Source organism: Aphelocoma coerulescens, chromosome 1A (genome assembly GCF_041296385.1).
Source record: "Aphelocoma coerulescens isolate FSJ_1873_10779 chromosome 1A, UR_Acoe_1.0, whole genome shotgun sequence".
In the NCBI taxonomy this organism is placed as follows: Eukaryota; Metazoa; Chordata; class Aves; order Passeriformes; family Corvidae; genus Aphelocoma; species Aphelocoma coerulescens.
The window spans coordinates 67,137,621-67,163,393 of record NC_091014.1 but is presented as its reverse complement, the minus strand read 5'-3'; the positions used below and the strand labels follow the sequence as shown (position 1 = coordinate 67,163,393).

The following is a 25,773-nucleotide window of genomic DNA, read 5'->3' as shown; positions in this document are numbered from 1 at the left end:
CCTATTCAACAGTGGATCACACTGGTAGGAACAACCACAAATATTGAGTTACAAGATTTCATCAGGTTCTTGCCTGTGCAACGCTGGATTTGAGTCAAGCACTTATTATGGCACCACCACTAATGACAATGATTGCTGTTCAAAGCTCACTCGAGTCCCATCTCCCTGGTCCACTTCCAAGCCCAATAACTTCGTCTCCCACTGTGTGTGGGATTGTCTGCAGAGAATTTGTGTTCTCAAAGCCCAAATGCAGCAAACATCCTGAAGCACACCCAGCTAAAAATCCCCTATACCTCATGTTCTTTATTTGAGAGGCTTCAAGTTTTCAGTGAAACAAACAAAAAAAACCCCTTCACCATCAACAATTTCTCAGAAATGTTGGACCTGACCTGTATAAATCAGCTCCAGTAAGGGAGCTGGAATTACTTATCACACACGATCTGGCCTGCAAATTCCAGCTGTTTTCCTTGGAATAATACATCACAGCAAGGTTTCACACCAAAAGCAAAGCAACCCAGTCAATATCATTCCTGCTGACGGTGTGGGCACAGAGTATGGCCCAAGGTGTCTGCCCCATGGATTTCCCCAGGATATTCACACTTTTCCAAAGGCAGCCTGCACCTATGCTGACTCTGAAGACAACTCTCCTTGCAAGAAGGGTCGACGGCAGCTCTGGTCACTCATGGTCAGCCACGTGGTCTTGAAACACAGATCAGGATACAGGGACTCAGAGAATTCCCACAGCTGGCCTCCACTAAGAGACTTTGGGATTGTGGAGTGCATATTGCCTCCCCAGGACTGCAGGCTCACATCCACACCCAGCACTAATCAGAAGAGCTGCACCAGAAGCAGCCTCCAGTCTGGCAGTTCAGGATTTCTCTAAGCCCAGTCCTACAAGCCTGTGGGAGCCACAGGGAGTCAGGAAGCTCCTCAGAGATCCAGACCCTCAGCCAGCAGCTATAAGGAGGTATTGCAGTCCCAGAGCTGCCAAATCAAAGAGATTTTATTTGATTGATTTGAGCCTTCTACCTCTTTTCTCTCACGCACTGATGCTGAAAACTGCCAGACAGGCTAAAAGTCACTCAGGAATATATAGAGGGTGTTATTGATAAAGAGTTCGAGGGAAGCTGGATGCCCAGCATCCATCAAACCACCTTCTGAAAATCCCAGCTGTCACATTTAACTCCACTCTTCCTCTCAGGCTCTCCCCTTCCAGAATCGATTCTTCATACCCCCCCTCCCACTCTCCTATGCAGAGAGCTGGCGATACACACAGGCTAGATCCACATGTGGTCATGGAAACTTGGCTGCACGGCTGACCTTTGCTGCTGCCAAAGGAAGGGAATTCCAGGCCAGAGCACCACTCTCTGCCCTTCACTCTTCAGAGCTAATTGGGTTTTCTATCACTTTCAGCACAGTACAGTGTGGACTTGTGGAGCTTGAAAAGCAGCAGAGCTTTTTATCACAATGGTGCAACTGGAGAAGACTTCAGAGCATTTTCTGGGAACGCCACGTACAATTATATTACAGTTCTAGAATTGTCTGACTATTGTGTCCCCTAAAATCACACAAAAGACTACAAACAGGGCTATTTCAGTGAAACTCGCTACGACCACTGAAAGTAAGTCACTAACTCTGTTAGAGCAGGCAATGGACTCACGTGTTCACAAGAGTTGACTGTACAGATGCTGAAGCCAGACACTTTGTAGGTAAATGAGAAACACCTCTAGTTTGGGCCCATCCTTTAGACAGCAGATATTTTTCATGAACAGGACGATTACTACTTGTAGAGCTATGTGAAACATCTACCTTTTTATCCAAGTTACGAAAGCACAGCTTTGAAAAGCACAGTAATCCAAGGCCAAAAAGACAGGCAGACAAATGGACAGACTTCGGCCACTTGTTTGATTTTCTAGGGAGAGCTGTTTGCTCTTCTAAGGGCTAACCTTATGCATTTTGTCAGGTCTGGATGTTCCACTTGAAAAAAAAAGGCTTAAAGGAAGTTTCAACAGCTGACTCTTCTGGAGGTGTCCTGTGTCAATCTCCAGCTTCCCACAGGACTTGGTGCTTGTCTGGGGCTTTTGAGGAACAGCTCATAAATTGCTGCTATTTAGCCACTGGCAGTTGTATCCTGCTTTATTTAGTTTTCCCAGAAATGAGACACATTTGAATCTTGTAGGGCATTCTCCCTGCTTCCGTCCTGCAGTCCCTGTTCACATTTAGTTTCATTCTCCTGGACTGCTGACCCCTTTAAAAGCAACAGCAACAAGAAAACCACAAAGCAAGGAAAACAGTTTCCTGACCATAAAGGCTGCACACAGGGAAACTCCACCAACTCTACAGGAAGAAGATGCAACAACCTCTTTTGCAGCATCCTGACACGACAGCCTTCCAGCATCCAGAATCCAGCCTAGCAAGGAAAACAAAAGAAGTGTTAAAAAAAAAGTGCACAAGAAAAAGGTGTTATTTTACATGGGTCACAGTAAAGCCACACCAACCTAAGGGTTCATTGCTTCATGAGAATGTTTGAAGGGGCTGAACTTGAAATTCTCTTGTCAGCTGCAGCTGGAAAGTGCTACATTTCTTTGCTTACCTTGATACCTACTGGGATTGGTGTTGGGGGCGATTTTTCCTTACAGCTCCTGGGAATTACACATCTGTCTTCTTGCATGAGATGAAATAAGTTTATTAGAGGGTTGCAAAATTTGTTAGGATGCCTTGCAGTGCTGTGCTCTTCAAGGACAGAGACACAGTCTGACTGTTACTGTAACTGGGACTTTGGGAATTCCCAGAGCCATTTTCTTGGAATCTAATTTTAGGTCGCTCTAAGACAGATCTGTAATGACAACTTTGCTTATAGGCCCCTCCCTCCATGCCAGGGGCATGAAAGTCTATCAAAACAAGTAAGGGAATTGAAAATTTTTATTTTATTAAATCAGATCTGAAACAATTTATTAGACAACAGAACGAAACAATGTCTGCCAGAACTTTTCTTCCTTTAGGGACTTCTCCATTGTCACACTTTCGTGCAGTCCATTCCAGCTGCATCTGTGCTGGTGACTCATGAAACCTAAAGGGCTATTAATAAGTTGTTAAAAGTATCAGCAGTCTTCCACGACAAAAGAAAGAGAAAGAAAAAATGACTGGAATAAATGAGGGACTGCACCCTGTGGAAGGGATCCCCACTGGAGCAGATAATGGAGAACTGCAGCCCATGGGAAAGGCTGACGATGGAGAAGTTCCTGGAGGACTGACTCCCATGGGAGGGATCCCACACTGGCCCACAGGAGGAGTGTGAGGAGTCTTTAGCGATATTTTCTCTTCCCTGTGGAGCTGAGGATGGAGAGTGACAGAGTGGCTTTGGGGGACACCCGGCATCCAGCCAGGGTTGACCCACCACAGGTACATGGATAGGATGCGATAGTAAATTCATCATTTCAGGGCTCCTGAGTGCTAAAAAACACTCTGAGGTCCAGACTTAATTGTGTGAGCAGGACTAGGAATGAGCTTAAAAAAATCCAGCTTGTGCCTGCTGAAATGCTGAGCAGCTCAAGCCTTGCACTGCAAGGAGTTGGCACCATTTATGCTTTCACACGGCATTTTCTACCACAATTCCCTTTCCCACTCAGTGCAGGAGTTCGAAAGCAGCTTATTCCACTATGAAAACCATACACTTTCTAGTCCCTGAGCTCCCACAGCTCCTGCTACTGCTTGGCAATGACTCAAGTAGCCAGAAAAAGAACAAGAACAGGCTGTAAAAAGTGTGGCAGTGAGAAAGCCCTAGGCCAGAAGGTTGTTTGTCACACTGCCAAAGCCCAAAGGAGGAGAAAAAAGTGGGAGGAATATCAGAGGTAGGAGAAACCCACAAAGTGAACAAGATTTGTCAAGAGCTCTGCCTAGGTTCAGAAAGGAGAAAATGTCAGCAGCACAAAAAATATATAAATATGCATCCTTACATAAATACAAATATACATCAACACATTTGCATCTGCTCTTCAAAAAGTTTTCTAAGACAAAGAAAAGCCAGGTCTACCAACAAAAGGCACAACTTGCTGGCTTTGAGTTCACCACAGTTGTGAGCAATCTCTGCTTTCCAGGCTAAATATGTGCTGATCTTCAAAGCAAAATTCCCTCAGCGAGTTTTCTTTCATGTCAAGGTTTTTCCTGTGGATTTATATGTCAGAGAGGAGAGTTTTCACTCCAGGGATTACAGAGGATGAACAAATCAAGATGCTGAGGCCAGCTCACAGTTTTCAGGAGAGTCAGAGCAGCAATAATTGAATCCCAGTGATTGTTTGGAGTTTGGTAAGGCAGAGACCCCATCAGACAATTCAGAGGCAGAAAGATCATGTGTGCAGCAGCTGCATTAATTGAACCTATGACAAATCCATGGACTTCCCAGCAGAGTGAACAATCACAGTGGTGGTTCAGTCTGATCACAGCTTTAGTTTTACACTGATGTATCTGACATGGGTCTTCCCCAAAGTTAGTAGAGATGTTCCACTGGGAAAGAGGAGAGGATGAGAGTCTAGATATTCAATATTTGCTATCTAGGACCTCCTTTTATCCATTGTGTATATTAATAATAAAAAATGCTTAGAAATTGTAAAATACACTCTCTTACAGATTGTTTCTGACCTGCAGGGAGAAGATGCCTGCTCCTTTATGGTTTGTAAATTTGTTTAGGAAAACTCTTGGGCAGCAAACGTGACTCCTCTTGAGCTGGGAGTGCAGCAGGTTTAAGGTGTGTAACGTTACCTCCCTGTCCAAAGCAAGGGTTGTGCAAAAGAAGTGGTCCCACTAAATAAAAAGGTAACTAATTACATAAACAGGTTTTCAAATTTAGCATTACCTGTAAATTGAAAAGCCCAAGTCTAAGTTTTTCTGGACAACCTTTCATCAGGTGTTGTATAAACAAAGCATCTTCAGGGATCAAACACCACAGCCTTAAGCAGATCTCTGCAAACAGCTTAGAAAGTATAACTGAGCTGTTTTATTCAGCTACAGCAGAACAAACAATCATTCAACACTGCAAATATTGGGAAAAACCCAACCAGTGTGGCCACAGGACAGCAAACCTCACATGTTAAATCTGCCCATTAAGCCTGGGTTTAGCCAGCACAGCCCAGCAGAGAGGGACTGGCATGAAACCATCTTATATCCAAGTTTATGACAGTGCTGGAAGGCACCATTAAAATAATGATTACTGTCACTCACACAGAGAAATTAATAGGAAAGGTTTGGACTGGGCCAGAAGAGTGGCAGGTGGACCAAAGAATGTTTTTCTATCTCTATAACTCTACAAATGCAAAAGTGATAAAGCACCTAAAAGGAATGGGCATGAAGGCAAATGTGAAGCAAAAGATAAACAAAGTACTGAAGTACTCCTTGCCTATGACTTCCTCATTACTCAGTTATTGCTTAGTTACTTTTAAATACTATCTAAAGTACAAAACTAAACCAAGAACTTCCCACATGCTGAATGACATTGGATGCTCAGCTTGAGCTCTAAAGGGACTGAATTACAGAAAGCAGAAGGCAGATGTTGGTCAGAAACAAAACCTACTACACTGCTGTTGTTTTTCACAAGGTGGACCTTGTGTATGTGTAGAGGGTGGCAGGGGATTAATTTTGGGCATCCATTTCTCCATCCTTAATTTTGAGAGCTGCCTAAATTCAAAATAAATAGCTCAATACTCCCCAGCGAGGTTTTCTGAGACCAGAGACATGAAAAATTGGACTATGCTCTGAAATGGCATCTAAACTCAACTGGGCAACTTTTCAACTTCATTTCAGACACCTTCTACATTTATGAATTGAAAAGATGAAATAAAAGTCATATTTAAAGCCAAACTGCTGCCTCCTGCTACCCTGCAAGGTCCTGGAATCCCCCTCAGTGGTGAGAAACGCAATCCTATTCAGACTATACGTGCAAGTAAGAAGATATACAGGCAGAAATAACTTCTAGCAAGTTAACTGAGAATAATTTCAGGCTTTGAGTGTCCCTGGGGGTGGCAAAAATGTAGGGAAAGGTACTTCAAGTGGATGTAACTCCACTGAAGCAAATTTTACTCGCTTTCATTAGGACAGACCCCAGTGGCAGCCAGGCTATCACACTGGGCAGAGATAAGGGAGAGGTGATTAAACAGACCAGATCCAATGTATTTATAGTGCCCATCTGAAAGCAGAGAAGCAGAAAAGAGCAGCAGGATTGTGAAGTGAGCAGCTCTGTTCCTAATGAGAGGGTGAACTCCTTCCAGTGTCCCGCTGTAACAAAGGACACAGATGCAATGGACACATCAAATCAGCTGGTGTAACTAAGTGCAAAGATCCAGCACTGCCTCATGTGAGATTGGTTGTTTTAGCTTGACCAAATGAATCCAAATATTCAAGGGAATTCCCAACATTCCACCATTCTTCCTCAAATAAAACCCCCAGTTTAACCCCACACAGCGCTGGCCATATGCAGCTCACACTTCTCTCCCTGGGAGCCATCTGGAACTCCCTCGAGGAATCCTGACTTTCCAGCACATGTTGTGTTTAATTCTGACATGAAAAGGACATTGTTGGGTTTAATGACATTGTGCAAAGACTACACTGACTTGCCCCAGAAAATGTACCATGTGGCCAAGTCCCACATCCATTCCCTAAATCCAACCCAAGGCTAAGTGCTTGTCCTCAGCTGCCACCAAAGCAGCTCCCTCAGAGCTACCTCTGGAGACAAAAAACCACAGAAAATCTTGCATTTCTCTACATATCTATGGCAAACTACAGTGCCACTCAGGCTGTCTCAAGCTTCAGGCCCGTCCAACACATGCCAGCAGCCCATGCCTCACTACATACATTGCTTAAAGCCTTAAGCAAGAGGCCCAGCCCTGGGCATGATGACCACTGCTGCTGTCTCTGGGGCTCACTCCATGCTCAGCTTAAAAAAACCCCAGGCCCTGGCTATTTAGGTAGAACTGCAGCAGCAAAGGAAATGGATCAATAAATGCTGAGGCAGACTTTTCCCCATAAAACTGCCTTTATCCCAACCCAGGGGTCTTTCAGCTTTTACCCTTCCCATTTTCTCCCATATCCTGCTGGTGGGGAGTGAGCGAGCACCCACCGGAGCTGCCAACAGCCTCTGGCACTGCAGGTCACCCGTGCAGGTGTTCCTTGTCTCATACCTCCGTGGCCCACAGGATGGCACTGTGACACCCCACAAACTCCTCCCGGGCTCCTGGGGCTGCTCCCTGACAGCAACAGTCAGTATTTTTCCCAAACTCAGACTTTTTCCCACTGCTCTTCAAATTTCCTGTGCATTTTCAGGCTTTTCAGCACTCAGCAGAATTCTACGGATTCTCCCATGCCGGTGCATGTCTTTGCCCAGCAAGATCACCTCTCTCTCTGTGGGCATTTTGCTGGAATAAACATCAGTGACCTTCCCCCCAGAAAAGGGTTTATTGGAAGTTACACACCAAGCCTCCAGAAAAACTCCTGCTTTTGCTGCTGAGCAATTGTATTCAGGAAACCCTGAGGTTAATTAATAACAGGGAACGGAGCTGGGGAACGGCCTGGAGAGCCAGTCCTGTGAGGAGCAGCTGAGGGAGCTGGGAAAGGGGCTCAGCCTGGAGCAAAGGAGGCTCAGGGGGCACCTTCTGGCTCTGCACAGCTCCCTGACAGGAGGGGGCAGCCAGGGGGGGTCGGGCTCTGCTCCCAGGGAACAGGGACAGGACAAGAGGAAACGGCCTCAAGCTCTGCCAGGGGAGGGTCAGGTTGGACATCAGGAAGAATTTCTTCACTGAAACGACTGTCAGGCATTGGAAGGGACTGCCCAGGAAGGTGGTGGAGTTGCCACCCCTGAGGTGTCCAAGGAATGACTGGATGTGGCACCCAGTGCTCTGGGCTGGGTGACAAGGTGGGCATCAGACAGCTGGACTTGATGATCTTGGGGGTCTTTCCCAGCCTTAACTACTCTGTGGTTCTGTGACCAGCTATTGCTTACATCACACCTCAAAGTCCTGTACAAACCCAAATCTACTTCACAGTCTTGCTATTTACCACACCACTATTTGCATTTTACTTCAGATCACCGAAAAACCTCGCAGTTTGGGAGCCTACAGCTTTCCAGCACTGATGTCCACCCAGCCTTCACATGCACAGACACACCTGGCACATAATCTCTGGCTCAGCTGACACAGAACCCACTCAGTTTCCCAATCCTTTCCCATTTCTGGGTCAAAGATGCAGCCAAACCATGGATGCTAAAATTTGGTCTGTGCATCAGGTTTCAAAGCCTTCTCATCAGTGCTGGAGAAGCCTATGACACAGGGCTTAGATTCTTCCCTTGGTTTAGAAAGGAGCCCTTCAAGAGTAATATTTTGGGAGAACTGCAGAGTCAAAGACTTTAAATTAAAATTCAACAAGCTACGCTTGTCCTTATTAAATTTTTTGGAAAGGACCACAAAGGTCAGTGTTTTCAGCTTAAAGTAGCTGAGAAGCTGAAGCAAGCACAGTTTTACTAAACTCAAATCCAACCTTCCTTATCAGCTTTAACTCAGTTGCTAGCCCCCATGAAATCCTCATCTCTCTTCTCCTCACTGCTGTCCTAAATGCCTTTTTGAAGCATCCCAGGGGAACCAGCAGACAAAATCGCACCAAAACAAACCCTGAGCATACCTTCCCCTTCCTTCTTCTTCCCCCACTTCATACACTGAGCATGATGCCACAAGGTCTGGAATATCCCTCTGCAGCAGAGGCAAAGACAGCAGTTGCTAAGGACAACAGCCTGCTGGGGACAGCAAAACAGCCACGGTCCTGCTGCCTGCTCTGCTTCCACCCCAGCCCTGGGAAGCCAGGATGGCAGCTGCTGATGAGAAATGTGGGAAAGGGGCTTAGGGACAAGGAAATTCCTGCCGTGACCGTGGCAGTGGAGGCCATAGTCGTCTCCACTCCTTACCTCTCCCCTCGTCCCAAGGGTCTCTAGGGTTCCTCTATGATCAAACCCAGCAATGGCAATACAAGCAGCAAGTTCATGTCTCCTGTGAGGGAGGCTCAGGCACTGGCCAGGGAAGAAGTTCTGCCTCATGTCCAGGTGGAATTTCCTGGGCATCAGTCCCTGCCCGTTCCTCTGGTGCCATGGCTGGGCCCCCCGGAGCAGAGCCTGATCCCTGCTCGGAGCCCTCCCTGCACACAGGGACACACAGGGCTGAGGGCCCCTCTCAGCTGGGGCTCCTCTCCAGGCTGAACAGCCCCAGCTCCCTCAGCCTTTCCCTGTCAGGGATGCTCCAGGCCCTAAATCATCTCCTCAGCCTCTGCTGGCCCTGCTCCAGGAGCTCCCTGACCCTCCTGTCCTGAGGAGCCCAGGACTGGTCACAGCACTCCAGATGAGCTGAGCAGAGGGGCAGAATCACTCCCTGACCTGCTGCTTGGAACAAGAGGCAGGATTTTGAAATGCACTTGCTATTGCTCCAACTCTGTTTCACTAAAGTCACTAGAAAAAATTCCCAAAGGCCATGGTGTGTTTTGGCATTTTTTTAAATGCCAGCTTCTATCAAAGTTCTGGAAGTGTGAATTTATGGTATCTTCTGAGCGCCTGGCTGTTCAGTTAACTATTTATGCTGCCACTGTAGTCACCTGAAGACCCAGTAGTGAAGTTTCCAATTATTGACAGAATACAGGGAAAGATGTGTAGAGGCACAGGGAAATATTCAGAGAATCACAGAATGGGTTGGAAGGGACCTTAAAGATCATTTCATTCCAGTGCCCCTGCCATGGGCAGGGACACCTCCCACTATCCCAGGTTGCTCAGAGCCCCATCCAACCTGTCCTTGAACACTTCCAGGGATGGGGAAGCCACAGCTTCTCTGGGCAACCTGTGCCAGGGCCTCAGCACCCTCACAGGGAACAACTTCTTCCTAAAAAAAAAAATAACATTAACAGAAGCAACATTACCAAAGCAAGTAAAGAGGGTCAACATCCCATTTATCCTGTTTCCAGCTGTGAAAATAATGATAGCCTTCACAGAAGTTGCAACCATGTGAAATCAGAAACAGATCAGAGAAGCTCCTTGAAGGTCTCAGAGTAACCTGCTGCCCCAGCTGCACATCTAGGTCCTATCCCCATCCCTGGCAGTATCCAAAGCCAGCCGGGATGGGGCTCTGAGCACCCTGGGCTAGTGGAAGATATCGCTGCTTGTGGCAGGGGCATTGGAATGAGATCATCTTTAAGGTCCCTTCCAACCCAAGCCATTCTGTGATTCTATGGTTCTAACTTCCCGTGCCTGCCTCACACCATCTGCTTGTGATTCCCTGCAGGAAAAAAAAAATGGCCATTTGCTTTATCTGAAGACAAATTAGTGTATCTAGAACTTTACCACCTATAAACACCCAACTGCACGCTGAGGAGAGAAAAATGTTATTTCTCTTCCAGAGCCAGAGGAATTGAAGTACAGGAACCATGAAATGTTAGATCCATCCCAGATCCCAACCCAGAATGTGCCTGTGAGCATCAGTCTGTCCACAGACTGGCATGGTGCTGTGGCATACCTGACAGCCAGAACTCAAAAAACATTCAAATAGGAATTTTAGTTACACTTCAAAACACTGAATTTCCAAGATAAACAGGTCTTGCTTCCCAACAATATGGTAAATAGACCAAAAAACCCCTTAAATTGTAACAAAAAGGCTTCCACCCTGTTCCACACCGCCTAGTTGGCATCAGAAGAAAAATGTGCTGATGTATGAACACCAGCTGAGAATTTGGCTCCACTTGCCTGAAACCAAGTTTCTGCATCAGCAGGGCTGTTAAGATATTTCAGCCATCAAAAACACCTCTTCATGCAATCATGGACACAAAGACGTGACAAGAGTCCCTCTCCAAAAACATAAGGTTTTTGTAAGACTCATGCATTGCTTGTAAGATTCCAGCACCTAAATGTTCTATAGGACAGGAAGGAATTTGCAAGAGGATTCATCTGGCCCTTTTTACATATGCTTGCTTCTGAATCACCAATATATGACTAAATATAAACCATGAAGAGCTGTAATTGCTGTTCTATGTATCCTCATATCCCTCTGAAATACCATAAAGGAAGAAAAACTACCAAAGCATTTAGGAGGATTACTTCCTAACAATGCCAGTGAAAATCTACAAAAAAACCCCCAATCTTGCCAGATTCAAAGTGCAGATTTGACTGCTCAGTACCAGTCCTTCATGCTTGGAGAGTTGACACAAATCTCTGAAAGAGACAGTGAACTCCTCCCACCTGCAGCATATTTTCTTCTGCTGTTTTAACACCTTGGTCCCTGAGGGAAACTCAGGGGGTAGAAGAGAAGAACTTGCTTCAATTCCCTTCCTCTGGACCAGCTGGGAAAAGTGATGTCAGCCTCTTATCTCCATGGAGCATTCCAGGAGCCTTCAATTTACCTTGCAGTTAAGTGAGCTCGGGGCTTTGTCAGACAAAAACATTTTTGCATACTTTTAATTATAAGGCAGCCTGCAAGGGAAGGGAGAGTCACAAACGAGGGGCCTGCTCCGAGTGTTTTGTGCCTGAGCCTGGAAAACAGGGATCAGATGAGCATGGCCCAAGCCCAGCACAGAGCCAGGTAACGGCAGGACTTGTCAGCATTTGGGTGTTCCATGAGTTCCATGCACAAGGACAAACATTTTCCTGTGGTTTTTTTTCATCCTCACTGCCCCATCTGTCTGCTACTGCTGTTGTGACAGTGACACAACACCCTGTCCTGAGGGAGGAGAGGTCCCCAGCCGTGTCTGACATTATCCAGGTGTCAGGGAAGAGATGAGGAGCACTCAGAAAGATCTCCCTGTCTAAAAGGTTTAGGGAAAACAAGGAACTGAATGGCTTTATACTGTCCCACCTTATTGCTGAGGCCCTGAGATATGAGGGACATCCAAAGGCCACGTGACAGTACTGGGGACTGTCCCCTTGACCCCAAGCCCAGTATTTAATTACCTTCCTTCCTAAGTAGTCTCTTAACTATCAAAAAACCCCACACAACGTTTTGATGCAATTACTAACAAGCAGAAATGCCAAGGCCAGAAGTACCAGTGGGTGGTTTTTCTACACAGTTCCCATGACTGGGGACGGAGGCTGGAGAGGAAAGCTGCATCAGCCTCCAGAACCCCTCCCAGCTGCAGCTGGCTTGATCAATATGTATTCAGACATCTTCTATGGGGATGCTGATTAGTGTTACTGTGCAAAGAACTCCCAACTCATCTCCTCTGAAATCCCCTTAGCTAAGTGCTAGTGTAGGCTCATAGATCTGCATGGGTTTGGTTTTTAAAGAGCCAAGACAAAAGTAAGTAAGGGGGGAGCTACAGCCCTCTGCAGACAGCACCTTTTCCTTCCATTCTCAATTCACCCAGAAAATTTTAGTAACAAGTTTTTTGCAGTTTTTAAATTTTTTTCTTATTACATAATCTCGGAATAAAAAGATCCTAAAAGCTGACCAGCTGAGTGGGAACAGGAGGAGCTCAGAACTCAGAATGACATGTTCTAACAAGTCCAACTGTAAAAAAAAACCTTCTCACCTGAGCAGGTGTTGCAGCTGCAGAAAAGAACAACTGGCTTGGCCCAGCCATAGCCAAAGCACTGGAACATCCCTTCTGTCACGGGGAATACGTGCAGTAGTATCCAAGAGGTTTGGCCTGGCATTCCATCTCTTCTAGAGCATTTGAGTATCACCTAACTGAATTCAAGGAAGTGTTGGAGCTGACAGTGGAGCCACACTGATAATGAACAGGAACAACCAATGCCTACCACTACACTGCTTAAAAAAGAAAGTTTATTAAAAGTAAACTCCCCTAAACCAAGGATAATCCCCTCCCTTCCAAAAGAAAAAAAAAGAACACAAACCCCAAATCCATGTTATATCTTTCATTCCAGATCAAAGTTAAAAAAAACCAAAACAAAAAAAAAAAACAAAAAACCAAAAATAAACAAAACAACTAAAAAACCCCAAACAAAACAAAACAGAAAAAAAAAACCCAAAAAAAATCAAAACCCCAACAGCAAAAAAAGCAGGGCAAAATTTTGTATTTTTCCTTGTTTACATACGTTTTCTTTAAAAAAAAAAAGTCAAAAAATGTTCAGAATATAAAGAAAGGGATCACGCACATTACAAAATTTTCCAAACATGCCTTTTGTAAAGAAATGAAAGTGAAGTGAAATGAAACTTCTCTCACAAATGTTGCTGATTTTGAGGAAGGGGCACCTTTTGATGGAAAGATGTCCTAGAGAAATGTTTGCAGTCCACTGCTGAAAATTGTAGCAGAACATCAAATACCAGACTAATGCGAGAGTGAATACTCTACAAAACGTTTCTGAAAGTCAATTCCAAGGACAGACTACAAAGATCAATTGCTTTGTCATAAGCATGAAAGGCCATAGTCTACAGTTCTAAAAGGAATGTGCCAGACAGTGCTATTTCTGACATGCTAAAATATGAGAGTAATTCAGAGCCTGAGAACTACACACTGCTAAGGGTCCCTTCCAGCTTGGGCTATTCCATAATTCTGTGAGTGAACTGAGATCAGAAATAAATGCAACTCTGTGTTCATGGTTCAAATCAAACTCCTTGGCTTTCTGTGTATTTCTTATAACTCCTTTCTAATGTGGCTTGCTGCCATAACTCAAATGATGCCAAGTGCTCGGGACAGGCTCTTAAGACATCGTAAGGGCCACCAGATTTGTGTGCACCACCCTGCCAATGTCACTGATAGAGCACAAGTGGCATCCACATTCACAGGCTTTCATGATATGCATGGATATTCATAATATTTCCTTTGCCTGGCTTTTCTTTTTTTCCCCTCATTGAATCACAGAATCACAGACCAGCCTGAGCTGGAAGGGACCCACAAGGACCATCCAGCCCAACTCCTGGCCCTGCACAGACACCCCAGCAATCCCACCCTGTGCATCCCTGAGAGCGTTGTCCAAACACTCCTGGAGCTCTGGCAGCCTTGGGGCCATGCCCATTCCCTGGGGAGCCTGTTCAGTCCCCAGCACCCTCTGGGGGAAGAACCTTTTCCTGATACCCAGCCTCACCCTTCCTGACACAGCTCCAGCTGTTCCCTGGGTCCTGTCCCTGGTCACACAGAGCAGAGATCAGGGCCTGCCCCTCCTCTTCCCCAGGTGAGGAAGCTGCAGAACTGCTGTGAGCTCTGGCCTCAGTCTCCTCCAGCTGAACAGACCAAGTGCCCTCAGCTGCTCCTTGTGTGGCTTCCCCTCCAAGCCCTTCATCATCTTTCTTCTCACAGGAGAAAAGCTAAAGAGCAGAACTGGCTGGCCAAACTGGAGATAGCAAAGACAATGGTTTCCTCACTGAAGTGAACAAAGAGCATCAACAAGCAGGAAGGCTCAAGGACAAAGTCAAGGACAGCTCCTTCCTGGCATTTCTGTGACACAGAGCTGGATGGACAGATGAAGCTCCCACCTCGGTCAATATTTTTCCGCCTCCTGAGCTTAAGGGGATTCATCTCCACAAGGGGAAATGATTTGAGAGAGAAGAGAGCAAATGTGAAGCTTTGTTCTGTCTATGTCAGACCAGTGCCTGCAATAGGAAATTATTCTGCTCATCTCCTCCGGCCAGGGTGGCCAACAGAATCACTTGCTCTGACCTTCCACACAACAGTGCTGCTCCTCACAACTCCCTGACAGGAGGGGGTGGCCAGGTGGGGTCAGCCTCTTCTCCAAGGGAACAAGTGACAGGACAACAGGAAAGGGCCTCAAGTTGCATCAGGGAAGGTTCAGGTTGGATATCAGGGAAAATTTCTTTACTGAAAGGGCGGTTAAGCATTAGAACAGACTGCCCAGGGAAGTGCTGGAGTCACCAGCCCTGGAAGTGTTCAAAGAATGAGTGGACACAGCACTTCATAATATGGTTTGCTGGGCATTGTGCTATTCCACTGAAGGTTGGACTTGATGATCTTGGAGGTATTTTCCAACCTTAATGATTCTGTGAGCAGCAGTTGTTGAAGACCCTACATCACTGCTTATTTTTGCAACAAATCAAGGAATCACAGACTGGTTTGCATTGGAAAGGACCTTAAAGATCACCTCATTCTAACGCTCCTGCCAGAGGGGCAGGAACACCTTCCACCAGGGCAGGTTGCTCCAATGAGATAATCTAGCTGAGCTGCAGCAGAGCTGGTTCAAGGCTTTCCCCAGCACTAGACACAATGCATAGTTCCAGTGATTCCAGGGAGCTCGTGGTAGTGAGGAGTGACCACAGACTCCAGGAAGGAGGAAGGTCAGCAAAGAGCCGGAGAGCTCTGGATAGGGAGAAAAGACTGGACCATGTGAGCAGCCATTCCAGGCTGAGGGGAAGAGCAGTGAACAGAGTTTGGTGGGTTTTTTGGAGGGTGTGAATTTGCTCTCTGCCTCCAGACCAGCTCCTGGAGGGATGTGGTATCCCCTGCACCATTCTACCCCACTCCTAGGACTTCTTTCTCTCCCCTCAGTCTCACAGAGGAAAAATACCTCCCAAAACTCACAGCTCCTCCCCTAGCTCTCCCTCCTACTCACAAACCCCAAGTATTTAATAGTAAAATCACCAGGATTTGGTGTTTTGTAGGTAAACATGTGCAGTATGGGAAATGATCTGGAGACACAAGAAATGTAGGAAGATCTCACAGTTTCTCATATTTTTCTTCTCCTTTAGTTACTCTACCCCCAATATTTTCCTAAATACAGGTCTTGTCAGTTTTTTGCTGGCCTAAAAAGTCAGGCTCTTCCAGCTTCCATTTGCAAAGCAGTTTCCATCCACCTGATCATTCTTGCTGTTCTTCTCTGCATCCTGCCTGACCAAATTTAGGTCACCAACAATGCACACAGCATTCCAGATGAGGCCCTGCAGAATTCAAATTTCCCAGGTGGTACTGAACGTGCTTGTCCCGAGATTTTCCAAGACCTGTTCCTTGATTTTTATGGCTGCAGTACTCTGGTGGCTCAGTTAGTGACACTGGCACTTTGACTGAGTGAAGGACAGGGAGCTGCTGGAGCCAGTCCAGGGCAGGGACACCAAGGGGAGCAGAGGGATGGAGCAGCTCTGCTGGGAGGAAAGGCTGAGGGAACTGGGATTGTTCAGCCTGAGAAGGGAAGGTTTTGGGGTGACCTCAGTGTGGCCTTGCAGTGCCTGAAGGGAGCCCACAGGAAAGATGGAGAGAGACTCTTGACAAGGGCCTGGAGTGACAGGGCAAGGGGGAATGGCTTCACACTGACAGAGAGCAGGTTTAGGTGTGATATTGGGAAGGAATTGTTCCCTGTGAGGGTGGTGAGGCCCTGGCACAGGTTGTCCAGAGAAGCTGTGGCTGCCCCATCCCTGAAGTGTTCAAGACCAGACTGAATGGGGCTCTGAGCAATCAAGATGTCCCTGCCCATGGCTGGGGGTTGGAACAAGATGGTCTTTAAGATCCCTTCCAAGCCTGGTCTTTCTGTGATTCCACAAATATTCCTTCTATTCACCCTCATCTGTCCCATCTCCAGTGGTATTTTCCCTTACAGCAAACTAATGATTTTACACAAAGATTTCTTTCCAGCTTCAGGGAAGGCATTTCTGAGATCAGAAGAGTTAGAGCAGGAAAGCCCCATTTTTACAAACCTAGTACCCCCTGTAAATGGAGACTCTGAAACCAGCAGATGCAGAACCAACCTGCCAGGACTGCAATGATTTTCACGTAGCCCTGACAGCAGAAAAATGTAGGAGGCGCAGAGCCTGTCTCCACATCTACCTCTGCCACCCTTCTGTTGTTCTATTACTTAAGAATTGCAACTACATTTCTTCAGCTTAAACAACTCTGTCTCCTTAGGAAAATATCCAGGCAAGAGGAAGAGTGGTCAGGAATCCAGAGCTAGCAAGTGCTCCATTCAGCAGGAGGAATTTGGTGGCCATGCATGCCCCAGGCCAGCCTGGCTCCTGCTCCAGCCAGGCACGTGAGGGGGGGTGTCAAGGACACAAAAGTGCCGAGCACAGCACAGCAGACAGGCACTCGCCCTCACCTTATGGTGTGGCAGTGGCACACCTTCCCCAGAGCTCCAGAGCAGAGAGGAAAACAAAGAGACTGTGGTCCAATTCTGCTTTCACCGGGGATAAATTTGGAGTCACTTCACTGACGTCAGCGGAGTTATTCCAGAATTGCACCAGTGTAAAAGAGGGCAGCATCTGCTTTCTGAAAATGGATGCCATCAAGCTAATTGAAAACAACAGATGCATCAAGGAGCAGCAAGAAGGGACGGTAATGTTCCAGTTTTCTTGTAAAATACCATTTGATTTCCCTCCAGAGAATGTAAGAGGATAAACCGATATGTACTCTAAAAGCTAAACCTTTTGTTGGTGTAAAATTCTATACAACCTTTTAGGTGAATGGACCAATGTGTACCTACAACACCTAAAGAGATCCAGCCTAGTCATGTGCACTTACAGCCCTCTTCTTTGGGCCTGATCCTTCTCTCACACTCATTTAGATCAGGAGTCATACCACCCACAGTCCTAAGGAAACATTTATCTAACCTTGGGTAGAGAGCAGAATCAAGGCCCCTCATTTCTTTAAACACACAAGGGCTAGATTTGGCAATTAAATGGATACATTTGTGATTTATACCACTTTTTGACTATGGGTCTTCCAAAGTTTTACACCACTGAATAAATATCTTTATATTAATTTAGTGAAAGCCAAAGAAGGACTTGCTGAATTTTCAATGATATTTTGTGTGAAGATGAAAGTTTCCCCTAATTCTTATCTCCAATGAATAGTCAACACAGCTTCAGTATTTATGGTGACCATGGAAATTGATGAGCACTTTCCCTCCTGCAAATCCTTTCTTTCCTTTCACTGAAAAGAAGTTGTGCACAGAAAAGCTCAATTATTGTTTGGGCTCCTCTTATTAATTGGCACTACAGACAACCTGGATACTTCCAGTGGTGAGGGTTCATCAGGGAATGCTATAGGACTGTCAAACCCACACTGGTCTCAGCTATGAGTTTCCCAAAGTGTAAAGCCATGTTCTGATATTCAAGTTCTTTGAAGCCTCAGACAGACTTCCCTGGAGCAAGGGAAAACCCACCCAAAGAGGGAAAAGCACGTGGAATTAACATGTACTAACAGCATATGCTGCACTGCTAATTAGCACCATCCCTGCCTGCTTTCCCCAAAACCATTTTTCTGGATTTATCTTCCTGGGTAGGGTCTTGTGTTATGTAGGACCCCACCCTGAACAGGAAGAGCTCCTTGAAGCTGGCAGGCAGTTTCCTGCACCGCTGTCTTTGGTGGCAGCTAAGGACACACAGCATCCCCTGCTTCCTTCCATCAGGGGATTAAGGCTTTTCATCTTGCCAACACCTGCTCCTCTCCTTATGCCTAAGGCAGGTGCCTGCAATTCAGGCATTCTCCTGTGAACCTGCTGATAACACGGCTCCAAATGCCTTCAGAAGGGGATCTGTCCCTAGTGCAAACTTCAAAGAGCAACGATGAAGGGCTCAAGGCTGTGCTTTTGGTTACAGCAGCACAAACAGAGCTATCTTGTGCTCACAGGGCTGCCAGGGAGGGCAGTATCTTCAAATTCCCCATGAATCTGTCCACATCTTTCCACCATTGAGAAATAAATGCATAAAAGGCTGCTGCTCTTAACTTCTACGATATATAAACTTTAGGTTAAGCTCAGCTCTGCTGAGTTTAGTAGGACTTACATGGAACTTGAGTCAGATGAGAACTTTTGGGAAAGCTGTGGTTGACTCCTGCTGTAATCTGCAGATCTTTCCCTGATGTAAACAGGACCTCAAGAAAAGAACAAACAAAAAGAAGCAGTTTAACAAATAGTACATATGCTAGGATTTGATGCAGAAGTTGGAGCCCAATATAATGCAAGGTAGTTGTACTAAAAGGAGTTTTGCCAGCTTGAATCAGCAGATGGTGAAGATCTGGCTCATACTACATTTCTGTAGTTTATAATTATCTTTCTTTCTTCACCTAGAACCAGATTCTCCCTTTAGGCTGCAAATCTTAATTAGGAAATCCTTCCTCATTAATCTCAAGAAACTCTTGGTCGTTAATTTCCCAGAACAAAAAGAAACCTTACCTATTTCTGCTATAGCAGCAGATGCTGGAGCTGTTTGTTCCTTTGCTTTTAGGGTTGATGCTGTTCTTTCCATCACCGTATGGAAGACACTTCAGTCCTTACCCTGTCTCTTGCTGCCCTGAATTTTCTTTACACTCACTCTTCTTTATCTCCATAGGGACCTCTGAATGAGAGGGCCCAGGAGAGAACACCAAGTCCGGTCACCTTCACCCCCATGACTGCTCTAGCAGTGAATTTTTATCTGTGAAAGCTGGATCAAAAGGCCCAAACAGAAAATTACTCAGAAATCCCGAATTCCAACATTTTCCAGGAAGGAGCAGAATAGGAATTTCATCTTGGAGGTAAGTGCAGGAATCCACCAGTAAAACACCACAAAACAGGTCTTCACACCTTTCATGCCTGCAGTCCTTGATGTGGATAAAAAAAACACCTGTGTCCTCAGTAAGATTCTTTCTTTCTTTCCTTCCTTCCCCACCTCCAAGGAGATGATTTCTGCCCTGTCCTGCTTTGGTGCAAAACATCCTGTGGGAAAATTATCAGGGGAACAAACTGTTACAAACCAGCCAGAGGATCAGGAAGGAGCAATAGTCTCTTCCACTGCAAAACTATTTCCTAGTGAGATTGCTGCAAGAGGAATTTCTGGGGTTTTAATGTGATGCTTGAGCTTGTATTCCTTGTCAGCAGGCACCCAGATAACTCTACATTCACAGGCCAGTTGCCCCTCAGCTCCCTGGCTGAGTGCTCAGATTGTCCTTCACACACTCTCCAGCTCTCTGTCCGCAGGGATGGACAAATAAAATCTCTTCTCATCTCCGGGTTTGCACTCCCTGCTTTCAAAGGCTGCAAACTGCCCACCTGAAGTTGGTCAGGGCAGCAGTACACAATATAAGGTGATGGGATCGGCTCCAGTAAGCAAAGAAAACACCTGGAAAGATAAGGTGCTGATATCTGAACACAAAATACCCAACGAGTGCTTTCGCTTGTAGCCACAGTCACAGCGCAGAGAGAAACAGTCCGGGAGGTTGTTATGGAAACAAGTCCCTGGAGGTGCCTACTTGGCTTCACAGGGATGTGCTCTACCTTCAGAAGGAAACAGATTTGCATTTTGAGCAGCCAGGGGGGAGTGCTACGGGCTGACAACTTGAGGTAAGGTTTTTGAAAGCATCTCTGTGATTCGGTGGCGCGAGACCTCTGGTAAAGTCAATGGCACGGGTGCCACTGTGTCATTTCAGTCATGTGAAAAAAAATCTGAAGGCTCCTTAAAAAATGTCAAATTCCACAAGTTGTATAACACATAGCATTACTGATAACTCTGGGACTTCACTGCTTTTCAGGAGGTGCTTAGAGAAGGATTTGCATGCCCCAAATGAGTCCCAAGGTTACAGTTTCCACGCTTCTGTTGGCATTCTGTATTTCTCTGAGAGCCAACACAGAAAACACAGGGAGCAACCACCACTCCTGCTTTACACATTTTCATGTGCACTTTTCTTTACAGAACTGACAAACGTGGCTCACAAAAACTGCACAGAGCTGCCTTGTTCACCACAGAATTCCTTCACACCTTGGGTACGATCTGCGGGTGGGAGATTCCAAAACACACTAGAAACTCACTGCTGGATTGCACCTGGAAACTCACTGCTGGATCTCACCCAAGGGCAGGACACCTCTTTCCAAGAGGATGTGTGTAAGATTCGCTGGGATTGTGCTACCAGTGATCTGCCTCACATCTTTTTTTCTTGCTGGAGTCTCTGTGCCCAGCTGTCTGTCCTGCTGGTCAGGAGAACAACCTGTTCTGGGCAGGGAGGGCTCCTGCCTGGCAGGACCAACAGGGGCAGGCCCAGGGGGAGAAATGAGCACAGGAACTTTCTGACGTAGGCTCAGCGTGTCTCATGACTCCTCCTGAACTTGTGTTCAACCTGAGTTTTTTATATCTTACTTTGGGGGAACTTTTATCAGCTGATAGACTCAGGCATAACAAATCCCCAAACATGGGCATTCTGCTGGGAGAGGGCAGCAGCCTCGAAACATCCCTCTTAAATAGCAGCTTCTTTTGCTAGCTTCTAGCAACACAGAATTTGAAGAAAAGTCCCTCTCTTGGCCTCACAGTAAAGATTTCGTTAAGGTGACCCCAAAACACAACTAAGAACATCACCAAGACTAAGACACACTAAGAACTGGACAACTTTCATGCAAAATCAACAGAGATGCCACCATGCCCCTCAGTCCCACTAATTCACTAGGACAATTTACCCACCAGCTGATTACACGTCTGGGCATGCAGAATGGTCCCCAAGGCTCAGACCTTCACAAACCTTTGCCTCAGTCCCACTAAGCAAAGAGAAATTAGGCATTATTCAGGCAAACCCTTCTGAGCTATGAGCCCTCACCACATCAAACTCATGTCTCCCAGACTGAGACAAGTGGCATTTTCCTACTGATTTCAGCGAGAAGAGAACACAGAGGTTTTAATATAATGGTTGTGTGCTGACCCCAGGGGAGATCACTGCACACTAAAAACATCTGAGAAGGCAACAGGACTCTGGAGAAATGGAGTAGCTAGGATTTGCACAAACAACTTCTACCATATGAGCAGGGCCAGGATGGAGAGAGGCCACAATAAAAGCACTCTAGGCATGGAGCCATATCTCAAGACAGCTGAGAACAGGCAGGGTAATGAAGATGCAAACAGACCCCATCTCACAACCAGTTCTATAGCCAGTTCTGACTATATTAAAGGATGGGGCTCTGAGCAACCTGGTCTAGTGGAAGGTGTCCCTCTTTGGAAAGAGATGATCTTTAAGGTCCCTTCTGACCCAGGCCATTCTATGATTCTATGATGTGCCTTTAGCATTCTTAGTCTTATGGCTGAAAAGCACAATATATACATGAAATCTATTCTCTGTATTTTTGCCCCTTAGCATTATGTCTGGCTTATGTATTACACGTGTCCCATGCAATATGTAGCACATTCCAATATGCATTTCATACAGTATGATGCAAGGCGTTAATGGCTGCCTTTGCTTTCATACACATGCAGGCGTGTGAATGCAGAATAAACACTTAGAATTACAACAAGAAAGACTTTTCCTTGCAGGAAAACCTGCCAGTAGAATACAAAAGCATCCATTTCCCTTTCTCACCTGCTGGCAGCGCCTGAAACGTTTTTGTAAGGCAGAGCTGACTGAAACTAATGAAATGATCTGGGAAGCAAAACGTGCATTTGAAGATAGAAATCTCCGGTCCGTTGGCAAACCCGGCACTGCAGGCCAAGTGATGCATATTTTGCATGGCCAGCACAAATTGCTTTCATAAAACCAAGTGCAAAAACACTGCTGTCCCTCCTATCCATGAAATACCAGGAACTGGCTAGGCCAGCAGTACAGCAATAGCGTCTCTTCAGGGCTCGCTGTTTCTCCCCTCATTCAAAGGGTCTGGAGAATGCTGCTGCTTTTGTGCAGATAGCTTAGGGAAGTTTGTATCCGTGCCAGGCTCAGTCTCAAACGTTGACACGCTCGCCCTGGGGCATTTTACGCCTGGGACTCGCTAAACCAGCTCGATCCTGGCACAGCACAGGTGCAGAGCTGTCTGTGGTTAGGATTTTTCTGCCACGTCAACAAAACACCAACATGCAAACTTCCCTCAGCTACACAAATGCTCAGTTAAAAACAGCAGTGGAGTCGACTGCTCTCACATGCCCGAATACAGAGCTGGGTATCTGGAGCACAAAGCACATCTCATTAAATGCTATTGTGTGAAGATGAACTCTGCAGATAACAAACGAATTTACTCCAACGCGCCTTGCACCAGAAGGCACTTACCACTATGAAGACTAAGTTGGTACTATAAAAGCCAATTAACATCAGGGCACTGGCATAAATAAGGCTGAGATAAGCTCAAAACACAGAGAATCTTCACCAAGCCTGTTGATTGCTTTAAGCCTGTTTTTGATACATGATGTATGGTCGCAAGTAGCAAAGAGCTTTTAGATTTATGCATCTTTTTTTTTTTTTTTTTTTTGAAACACAAACTAGGAGGATCTTTTAGCATGGCAAAGGTTGCAAAGAAGGCAGACATCTGCTTGCTGGCTTTCCCCTACAGCTGCAGAGCTCCCTGTGATCCTGGCTGCAGCGTTTCCATTATTCAAAGGCAATGGCATGGCAGGCGTGACTGATCCCACAGCCAAGGGCACTGCGCTGGCACAGGGACTGAGGGCACTGCTCGAGCCAGATGTTTGTAGCCCCTTTAACTGTTTACTCTGCTGAATCCTTCTGCTGAAGCAGTGGCAAGGGCTTCTCTGCTAGTGGAGTAACAAGGCTTGGTTTCAGAGCTAACGTTGGATTAAAGCAGTCATCAAAAGCAGAGAAAGAAATGCGCAAGGGAGTGGGGACGACAGCTAGCACTCCACGGAATAAAGCAAGAACATTTCTGCCTGCACACAGTAATGAGAAACAGCAAATCAGGACAGAAGAGCCCATTATCACAATCATTCTGTTTACGGTATCACAATTCACAGTCTGGCATGTAAATGCTGAATAGATCCAGCTGCTTGTAGGAAGACAACTGTAACAGCAGCTTGCAGCTCCGTGTCTGGACCCAGGACAACAAAACCCATCACACCTCTGTCAGCATTTTCTTCTCTTTATATCCCTGGTTATTGGGAGGAATGAAGTTGGAATATTTCATGGACTCCAGGTCTTCTGCTTCCAGGAATTCAGATTTGCTGAGGGATTGATTACTGTCCCCCTTCTTGGGCTCAGAGAAGGGTGATTGTTGTTGGCCGCAGGTGACGTGGGTGTACTGGCACTGCTCTTCGTGGTCAGTCTCTCGGTGGTAGAAGTAATTGAAGTTGGACACGATGACAGGGACAGGGAGGGCAATGGTGAGCACACCAGCGATGGCACACAAGGAGCCCACAATCTTGCCACCAATGGTCATGGGATACATGTCCCCATAGCCCACGGTGGTCATGGACACCACCGCCCACCAGAAAGCATCAGGGATGCTGGTGAAGAGCGAGTCAGGGTCATCAGTCTCTGCAAAGTAGACAGCGCTGGAGAAGAGGATCACCCCGATGAAGAGGAAGAAGATGAGGAGGCCCAGCTCCCTCATGCTGGCCTGGAGGGTCTTCCCTAAGATCTGCAGCCCCTTGGAGTGTCTGGAGAGCTTGAAGATCCTGAAGACTCTGACTAGGCGGATGACTCTGAGGATGGCCAGGGACATGGCTTGCTGCTGGCCCCCGTTGTTGCTGCTGCTCCCGGGCTGTTGCTTCTGCTGCTGCTGCTGAGCCAGCTCGGTGCCCAGGGTGATGAAGTAGGGGATGATGGCCACGATGTCGATGATGTTCATGATGTTGCGGGAGAACTCGGGCTTGCTGGGGCAGGCGAAGAAGCGCACCAGGAGCTCGAAGGAGAACCAGATGATGCACAGGGTCTCGATGAGGAAGAAGGGGTCTGTGAAGAACGGGCCGGAGCCGGCGGCAGGACGCAGGGGCGGGGGGGTCCCGCTCGGCGGTGGCAGCGGCGGCAGCAGCAGCGCCTCGTCCCCGAGCGGCGCAGCCTCCCCGAAGCCAGGCTGGGGGCCCTTGGGCTCCTGGCGGAACTCGGGCAGGGTCTCCAGGCAGAAGATGACGATGGAGATGAGGATGACCAGCACGGAGACGATGGCGATGGCCCGGGCCGGCCCGGAGCTCTCGGGGTACTCAAAGAGCAGCCAGACCTGGCGCTGGAAGTGGTGCTGGGGCAGAGGCTTCTCCTCCTCTGGGATGAAGCCCTCGTCCTCCCGGAAGGTCTCGATGGCCTCCTGGCCCAGCTGGTAGAAGCGAATCTCTTCCAGGAAGATGTCCAGGGGCACATGGACCGGCCGGCGCAGCCGCCCCCCGGACTGGTAGTAGTAGAGGATGGCGTCGAAGCTGGGCCGGTTGCGGTCGAAGAAGTACTCGTTGCGGAGCGGGTCGAAGTAGCGCACCCTGCGGCTGGGGTCTCCCAGCAGCGTGTCGGGGAAGATGGAGAGGGTCCGCAGCTGCGTCTCGAAGCGCAGCCCCGAGATGTTGATCACCAGGCGCTCGCTGCTGCAGCAGCTGCCGCCGCTCCGCTCCTCGCCCGGCGCCTCCACCTCCGCCTCGCCGCCCGCCCGCGGGGCCGCCAGCGCCAGCGGCTCCTCCGCCCGCATCCCGCCCGCTCTGCCCTTCCTCGCCTGCCCTTCCCTGCCCCTCCGCCTCGCCCCGCTCGCCTTCAGCGCCCGCCGCCCGCCGCCATCCGCCTGTTGCGCCTCGGTGCGGCCGCGCTCGCCCGGCGGCTCCGCGGGGCTCCCGGCGCGGCTCCTCCTCCGGCCGCGGGGCTGGGGACACCGCGCTGCTGCTGCTGCTGCTGCGCCCGGCTCCGCGCTGCGCTCCCCGCGCTCACACACACACACACACACACACACAGACACGCGGGAGAGAGAAGGGAGAGGGAGGTGTGCGAGTACACACGCACAGGGTTACACACGGGGAGAGGGGCACACGCAGACACACGCAGGCATCCGCACGGAGACACAGAGACACAGAGACACGCACACCGCGCCAGCGCCGACACGCTCAGCTACAGACGGATGCGCGCACCCGCCGACGGGGGATGCTCACCCCACCGCTCCCCCCGCCGCGGAGGACGCGGCAGCCCCAGCCTAGGGATGCCGGCTTTTGGAGGGAGACCCCCGAG

At 47.6% G+C, this 25,773-nt stretch overlaps 1 protein-coding gene and 1 long non-coding RNA gene across 2 annotated transcripts; both read right to left on the bottom strand.

Annotated features, from left to right (window-relative positions):
* LOC138104296 (uncharacterized) lies at positions 1 to 23,078 on the bottom strand. Its single transcript, XR_011148005.1, has 3 exons — positions 19,079 to 23,078; positions 18,690 to 18,777; positions 1 to 2,410 (listed from the first exon to the last, which is right to left on the bottom strand). It is a non-coding gene; the product is annotated as an uncharacterized lncRNA (long non-coding RNA).
* Positions 23,079 to 23,126: 48 nt separating this feature from the next.
* LOC138104295 (potassium voltage-gated channel subfamily A member 6-like) lies at positions 23,127 to 25,246 on the bottom strand. Its single transcript, XM_069003396.1, has one exon. The coding sequence runs from the start codon at positions 25,244 to 25,246 to the stop codon at positions 23,690 to 23,692; it is 1,557 nt and encodes a 518-aa protein (XP_068859497.1). The 3' UTR covers positions 23,127 to 23,689.
* Between the last annotated feature and the right edge of the window lie 527 nt (positions 25,247 to 25,773).